General features: G+C 30.3%; 1 protein-coding gene across 1 annotated transcript in view; it reads right to left on the bottom strand.

The window, feature by feature from the left end:
- The window catches only part of LOC21404174, a 14,600-nt gene extending 9,028 nt beyond the window's left edge, over positions 1–5,572 (bottom strand). Inside the window, 4 exon segments of the mRNA XM_024175466.1 lie at positions 1,879–1,993; positions 1,995–2,038; positions 5,322–5,422; positions 5,425–5,572. Of these exon segments, the coding sequence (XP_024031234.1) occupies positions 1,879–1,993; positions 1,995–2,038; positions 5,322–5,422; positions 5,425–5,572 (408 nt within the window).
- Positions 5,573–8,928: the final 3,356 nt, after the last annotated feature.

Below are 8,928 nucleotides of genomic sequence, written 5' to 3'. Positions count from 1 at the left end.
TGGGGGGGCGTAACTTGAAGTTTTTATTTCTTTTCTTTATTTTTAAGCGGGTAATTTACATAAATGGTCCCCCAACCTTTTTAGTAAGTAACAGTTTGGTCCGTAATTTTTTTATTTGGCAAATCGACCCCTAACCTCTTTAAACGGGTGCAATTTCGTCTTTTTCGTTAAATTTTTAACAGATTCTCACATGTGAGCATCACGTGCATTCTTTTTTCAATTAAAAGACAAAAATGCCATTAAAACCTCACACCCATAGCCTTCTTTTTTCAATTGCCGCTTTCCATTAAGGTTTCATAATTGCATTCTCACATGCGGGAATCCCTGCCCCTGTCTCTTAATTGAAAATAGACGGCACGTGATGCTCACATGCGGGAATCTATTAAAAATTTGACCGAAAGGACCAAATTGCACCCGTTTAAAGAGGTTGAGGGTAGATTTGCCAAACAGAAAGATTAGGGACCAAACTGTCACTTACTAAAGAGGTTAGGGACCATTTGTGTAAATTACCATTTTTAAGCTGATAATCAAAATACAATAGTTTTTAGGGTAATTAACATTTACAGTTAGGGATGAGCATCGGGCAGAACATAGTCGGGTATACTTCCCCCACCCCTGCTCCCACTTTCACTTTTGAACCCGATTCCTACCCCATACCTGCATAGTCGGGGTAAGGATCGGGTCCGGGGAATCCCTATTGGGTAGATTTTCCCTATACCTTACCCATTTACCTAATAAGAAAAAATATTACTACAATATTAACACTTACTAAATTACATCAAAATGAATATAAAATTGATCAACATAACATTAATATATCATGAAACAAACCAAGGTTTAAAAAGAAAATCCAAGCTATAAAAATAACTAATCCATTTGGTTTTGTTATTTATAAGAAAAATTTAGAAATTATTAGGATTTTTAAAATAGTAAAATACTTTTAAATTTTTTTAAAATCCATATTTTTTAAGTACTATTACAATATATGATATATATTTGTATTGAAAATATATATATTTGTATATCAGGCGGGGCGAGTGGGGTACTTCCCCCGCCCCTGTCTCGCTTTTGATCCGGGAGACAATATAAACCGCAATACCCACCCCTATCTCCATTAAATAACCCCATACCCGCCCTATTCGATGTAGGTACTTGCGAGTACCCGCGCCTACGGATAAAATGCTCATCCTTACTCACAATCTCTAAACTTTGAGCATAATGACGTTTTGGTCCCTAAACTTTTAATTAAAACATATTAGTCCTTAAAACTTCTATTTTTTTTTTTTTTTTGGATAGTTTTGATCCCTGATAGTAAAATTAGCGAACGATTTCTAAAATTTAGTAAAGATAATTATGTGGTCAGCACTTGTTAACTAAAATTTTACATAAAAAGTTATATTTACGCATGTATTCTCTTTGTTACTATTAAAATCTATTGAAAGCCATAATATTGTGCAGGTACTGTAATTATACTCGAACCTTAGTTTTTAGCTTTCTGCAAATAAATTGATGCTAGTTGTTTGGATAGTATCTCTTAGACATTTTGATAAGGGTAAATTTGACGTTTTAATAACTTTCCCACTCTTACCATATACGAGAATTAGATATGCAAAGAGAGACCAAATTATAAGGCGTTCAATTGTAGTATCCAGAGAAGGTTATTTATGGAAAAAAAGAAAGGGGGGGCATAAAGGAGATTTTTTCGCAATTAACCTAAAGAAAATAATTATTAAAAACCAGTTTTGCCACACACTGTGAAACTCAACTTTAGCTTGTTAGGATTAAAAAAGCTAGGACAAAACGATGATTTTTAATTTTACTAAACTAGCAGATTTTGTTGACATAAATACATTTATCATTTTCATGTTGATAGCTTACCAGATTTTCTTTGACACTTTTAAGAAGTTTGGCGCCTTCTTTAGAAATACATTTTTCTTGAGAAAGTAATTCACGAGCAGTTGTGTTGTCTTGGGCAGATATGGCCTCTACTCGGCCTCTTTGAAGCATTTTCAGCATAAAATCTGCAACCTTTCCTCACCTTTTGCACTCAATCAATAATTAACAACAAATTAATAACTGAAATCTGTTAATTCATGTTAGTATTTCAGTTTTGTAGTTTTTTTCTTTTCGGCTAAAGAGTTTTACAGCTAATATGAATTTGAACAATGCAAGAATCCTGCTAACGCTATGTGTAGCATGTATAAGAATATTAATATAAATTAGCACAATAGTTTGTGTTATATTCAACGCAATACATGCGAAACAAAATAGCATCTCAATTATTTATTTCAGTTTAAAGTATAAAAGTGGAGAGATCTAATTAATTTAAGGCCATTGATTAATAAAAATAGTTTTTTCGAGGCAAAATTGAAATGTTAACATATTGTAATTTATCATATATTATTTTGGTGCCAAAATTAATACACAGATAACTTAAATACATATTTAATTCTAGACCATGAATTTTTTATAAGTTCTGTTGAATTTGTATATTTTTCTTCTATTAAGATATGATTTGGCATTACCATGTGACTTTTAAAAGTGCATGGTATTGCGCCAAAAAAAAAAAACAAAAACAAAAAGGCACGGTATTAGTATTTATTTTTATTTTTATTTTTTAGGAAACACCTTGGAAAGAATCAAGAATGTCAATGTTGGGGAATGAGCTTATAGATATGTTATCCCTTAGCTGCACTTTATGAATTTTAACAATTTTTTATGGATTTTTTTTTTGACAAGCGATTCATATCCCGATTCGAATCATGGTTTATAGTTCGCTACAGTGTTTTCTCTCACAAAAAATACACGTAAATCGAAAATGATTCTAATCTTATGATTCTAATCTATGAACTAAACGTTTGTCTCCCAGTGAACACGACCTAAATTGAACAGAATCAATAGGAGCTCCTGTGTGTAAGTTTGGCACAGATTCTTGTCTTTTAAATATAAATTAGGATTAGTCTTATTGGTATCTCTAAACTTTAAGTGATCATGTAAGTAATCATTCTTATTTTACTCCTTAAATTTTAAAAACTTTTATTTTACATTCTAAACCACTCAAATAGACCTGACTCTGAACTTTAGAGGATATTCTTAGACACTTTTCTGGGGTTAGGTTTTTTCTTATTTAAGAAATCACATGTTACGATTCATGTTTAGAGATTCAACAAAAGAAGAAAAATTTAAACATCTATGCTTTATCAATATAACTCTCAATCTTTGCAGTTGTGCATTTAGATCTGGAGTTGGTTATGGACTAAAGGCGCCACGGAGCTAGATGGGGAAGTGATATATATATATACCTTATAATTACTTTCGAGATGCGGTTATGTACATTAAATGTGCCCACTGACTTATAATTTATTAAAGCCTTTAATTTTTGGACTTTGTATTTTCTTCTTTGTTTAGGCATGATTGAAGATGATGTAATGAGTGTTTGATAACCCATATTCATCTCCTCTTTTTTTTTTCTACTGTGATTTCTTCTTTGTTTAGGCCTGATTGAAGATGATTTCGTTGGAGAAGGAACTACCATCAACTAGGATTTGGCGGAGTTTTAGAACAAACTTGTGATTCCATATTAGTTTAAAACCGTTATTCAAAGTTTGATAATTAATTAAAAGTCCTATTTTTGTTGATGTGTTCAATGCCAGTGGTTTTTTTTTTCTCCCCTAATTAAACATCTCATATATTATTTTAAAATTTCACATTTCCCATCTTATTAAAGAAATATAAAAAGCATCTCTTATTTTTTAAAACGGTACAAAAATAACTCTTTAACTAGTCAAGTTTTGAAAGTAAAGAGACTATCCTCATTAAGATGCATTAAGTAAGGAAATTGTAGCAAATAGTAAATTTTTAAAACTAAATTAAGTAAATAATAAATTTTAAAACTATTTGAAGTAAATAGCAGTTTACGTAGATAAATGAATCGTTTTCACGGTAAATGTGGGAGCATATCCACTGAAATAATTTTGAATTTTCTAAAGAAACTTTTTTGGATGTGTTTCTATTGGTTTTTTATTGTTTTTAAAAATCATTATGTACGTGTTTTGAGATACAAAAATGAATATAATCTATAAACTGCATTTGTTTAACAATAATTTTTAAAACTAGAACAAAATAAAAAACAATAAAAGTGATTTTTATTAAGAAATTAGAAAACAATTAAAAGTTTTTTTTTCTTTTTTTCGTCTTCATTTTCATTTTCTAATTATAATAATTAGTAAATAAGTAATAGTTAATAAATATATAAATCATAATTACTCAATTAATATTAAATTATACTTATTTGTTTTGTAATATATGCTAATCAATAATAATTAATAATTGCTATTAAATTATTTAAAGAATAATTACTACAAATTGATCGTGTAACGTATCAACTAATAGGTTATGAAATAAACATTAGTAATTAATGAATTAGTTAATTAATCGTAAAATTAGTAAATAGAATTCTAATAAATTATTAATATACTAATTCTCTCATGCACTAATTACAGAAATGAATAATACGTATATATCTCATGCACTAATAATAGAAATGAATGATACGTATATAATATATAGTATTAATGTTGGCAAGTAGCTAGGGTATAAGATTAACCAAACATTTTCATACCTCGCAATAGGAGAGACAAGGAAAATTACAACAATGTTTGGTAACAAAAAATATAAGTTTCTGGTACCAAATTTTAGTAGGAGAAAACATAATTCTGTTACCAAATTCTTATTTTGGTGACAAAAAGGTGTTTTTTGCTACCAAAAGTTGTGTTTGGTAGCAAATCATATAAAAACTTTAAAACTTACATTTTGTGTATGTATTGTTTCTTTTCCCATAAATATGTCCTATATTAAATTTTAACAATCATCCTAGTATATTTTGTATAACAATTATTTGATCATTTAATAATTTTGTGTAGGTGTAGCAAGAGACATGTTCATGTGTATATATATATATATATGTGTGTGTGTGATATTGTTAATTAAGTATATGTTCCACATAGAGTAATATATAATCTTACTATTTGATTACTTTTTAACATAGAATAATATATTTCAATTTCAAAACTATATTTTTTGTTAAAATGTTACTAGAACAATGAGTCTAAAATAATATTTGTCATCAAAAAGTGTTTCTTTTAGTTTTTTAATATGTATTTCTGCTACCAAATTAAATTTTAGTAGCAAAAAATATGCTTTCGGCTACCAAAATAATGTTTGGTAATAAAAAACATAATTTTCTGGTACCAAATTTTAGTAGCAAAAAATATGATTGTGCTACCAAATTCGTATTTTGGTGACAAAAAATATGATTATGGAAATGGAAACAACAAGGGAGAAGCCAAGGCACCAACTGCAGTACTCGCAGCCACGTGAATTGGGTGCATGAAAGCCCCAGTTTGCGTCCCATGCACAACACAATCACAATCTGCCCAAACGCAATCCTCTTGCATAGCAAGGGCGTCGACTCCGGCAACGCTACCACAAAGGCACTAAGCGCTACCGCCACCGCCGCCACCTCCCACGTGACCCTGGCGGGCCCGATAACCCACAGGCTCAGCATATACATGGGGGGGATTGGTTCTTGGCTAGTGCTATAGAGACTGGCATTTTTGTGGTTTGTAATTGTGAGTGTAGAGCGTATAAGCAAAAGAAATGGTTTGCTTTCCTCTTATAATGGGAAGATAGTACTATGGTATCGAAGCTTAAATAGGGCTGAAGTCTAGTGGGAGATTTTGCGGGAGATAAAGCAAAATGAATTGTCTATAAGCTGGAGAATAATTTACAATGAGTCCACTTTGAGGATGTATCTATGTAATACTCTTATACCAACTGTATTTGGATGGTATACGTGTCCAAAGTATTGGTGGGTATTGTTTTAGTTAACGTTAATTAAATGCATTATCTTTGGCTCGGCAAACTTTTTTTTTTTTTTTTTTTTAAAGTACTTATTTATAAAGGGTGGTTCTACAAAAAGTTAAAAATTGTGTTTTTGACAAGGGTTATTTACAGAAATACCTATTTAGAGCATCTTGAATTTAAAAATGTTTACTTATTATTTTATTTTTAAAAATACCTATTGTCATATTTGTAAAGGCATTTATATCCTTACATAAGAAAAAAGAAAAAAGAACTAATAAATCAACAAAATAGTAATGAATATTCAAATTTAAATACAAAAGTCAAACAATTAAATTTAATTAATCTAATTATTTCAAAGAAAAATCTTTCATTTTCATTATCTTGATTATGATACCAACATAAAAAAGAAAGAACACAAAGTTGACAGACAATCTGAAGCAATCAAATGCAAGAAAATATGAGTCTATAATCTATCTATTTGAATTATGTTAAGAAATGTGAAAAATATGATAAAGGTTTAAACAAACTATAGACAATCAAATAAAAAACCTTTTGCATTTTCTTTTCATTATCTTAATGACAGTATCATTATGAAAAAGAATGAGTACAAAATTTGCAAGCAATCACACTCTGTTTATTTTCATTATGTTAAGAAAAAAAATTATAGTAAAAATATAAAACAAGCCACAGACAAACAAAACAAAAAATAAAAAAACTATCGCATTTTCATTATCTTAATGACGATATCATTATGGAAAATAATGAAAAAATCAGCCCATATAGTTAAAAAAAACGTTATAAAGGAAGTAAAATATATGTGGTATGTAGTCCGTTGGTTTCATTTATTTTTTAGATAGATAGATTCCTAATAATAATGATTATTTTTTTCCTTTTTTTATTTGGAGTTATAGGTGTTAAAGTCTTTGTCGGTGTCACCTGATGGACCAAGTCCAACATCCTCATGCAGAAGAATGAGGTTAAGAGTGGTGATGAATATACTCGAAGCTAGTCTTTCCAATCGTGTGGCTCGCATTATAACTTTTTTGAATGGTCCGTCTGACTTGGTAACGTGTTGTGATCACATATTTGTTAGTAGTAATTATATATCACCTAAATTTTCTTCTGTAATATATTATATGTTATAATTTTCCACTTGTATGCAATTGTAAAGAAGATGTTAAAAATGTCAAAGTAGATTTTGGAGAGCTTCTCTCTCTAAATTATCTCAAGAACACCTTAGGGCTTTTACTTAAGCTGATTATAGTCGTATAATTAGTTGTAGTAGGGAATTAGTGGACCGTATGAGCACTGGACTTTGATTTCGTCTAATCATTGTTTTGTTTTTGGAACAAGTTTTAATAAGGGATGATTTTGGCCTTTTGCCTAGTAACAAGGAAGAAAATTTTTTTTACTAAAAGAATTGAATTTATGTGCCATTAGTATATTGTTTGTTAATTCAACTTAAGCTAAAAATGAACCTTGTTTTGGAGGTCACATTTGACGCCTCAACCATATTGTTAGTTCCCTAATGGTTTCACTTTTGTCTCTTGATTAAAATTTCCCCTACATAGCATGCTATTTAAAAATGAAAAAAAAGCAATAAAATTATGTGAATGTCACTTCTAACATGCTATAGATGAACATCCTAACATAGAGCTCGTTTTGTTCCAAGTGTATTTGGCAACGTCTTTGCAAACGTCGTTCTATGTATACATAAAAAATACGACGATAACATTTCAATTTTTACGATAGTTTTTAAACCACTGCTAAATTTTCTATGGCGATCAGATATCCACTGTTCATATTAATTTAAAAAAAAAAAAAAAAAAGAGGAACATTTACCCCCTCAAGACAATGCTTAGATATGAATAGTTGTATAACTTGAATTTTAATAATTTATGTTGTCAATCCTTCAATTGCACTGTTTGGTAAATCCTAGTAAATCCTATATTTACGTTGTATTTACAAGCAAATTCAATATTTACGGTGCAAATCCTATATTATTTATGACGCTTCGAATGCCTTGAAATATTTGGTCGAGCAAACAAGCTGACATTGGCATTCTCCTCTCTGCTTGTATTGCCTTAGTTGGTGAAAATGAGGAACTAATCACACTCGAAAGCTCAAAATAATCTATTGCAAGACTTGTGGGTCTGTATTAAATGCTTTTCAAAAAGAACCCTGACCCTTAGTGATCCCTTGCTCCTCGTTTTTCAGACTGCTACATTTGTGCTGATGTACCCATATTGAAAATAACCAAACGACCTCCTCCTCACAAAACAAGGCAACTACTTGACCCTGACATCTTCTTTAACCCTCAATATCCCAGAACCACCTGCACCAGATATTCTTTTTGAGTTCCCAACTGAAACAGTAAACAAGTATGACCACGTAATTTTAAACCATGTTCATTTCACCGATTCGAGTTTAGAATTCAAGTTTTGTTACAGTAAAAAACTCTCAGAAACAGTCACATCTAACTTTTTTGCTACAGTAAAAAACTCTCACATAAAGTCACATCTCAACTCGAATTAAAAACTCGAATCAGCGAACTAAACGAGCCCTTATTTAGACTCAAGTATGATGGCAAATGATGAAGAAAAAAAAAAGAAAAGAAAGTTAAAAGTCTGCTCATGCAAGTTTTTTCTGTGTTTCCATCACACCACGAACTGGTTCATCGGCTTCATTTCTTTTAAAACCCAAGTCTACGTTCATAGATTTGTTGAGCTTCGTAAAAGAAAGAGAAAACGGTCAGCTACCAATCCTAACATCTGCAGGGGATAGAGGAAGATGAAGACATTTTGAAGCTATTAAAGCTTGGCTAGGGTAATCAAAATCGGAAGTCGAAGGTTTTTTATTTCATTTTCAAGATATATCAACATAAGGATGCATTTGAAGTGATATCTAGTGTGTTGGTTTTATGCTTTATTTCTTAGATAGATAGATTCCTAATAATAATGGTTTTTTCTTTTTCTTTTTTTTCCTTTTTTTTTAATCGTAGTTGTTCAAGTCATATTATCGGTTAAGAGTGGCTATGATTTTACTCGAAGCTTGTCTCTCCAA

This window comes from Morus notabilis, unplaced genomic scaffold (genome assembly GCF_000414095.1).
Source record: "Morus notabilis unplaced genomic scaffold, ASM41409v2 Scaffold256, whole genome shotgun sequence".
In the NCBI taxonomy this organism is placed as follows: Eukaryota; Viridiplantae; Streptophyta; class Magnoliopsida; order Rosales; family Moraceae; genus Morus; species Morus notabilis.
The sequence above is the reverse complement of the archived record's forward strand: the minus strand, read 5'-3'. Positions and strand labels throughout refer to the sequence as shown.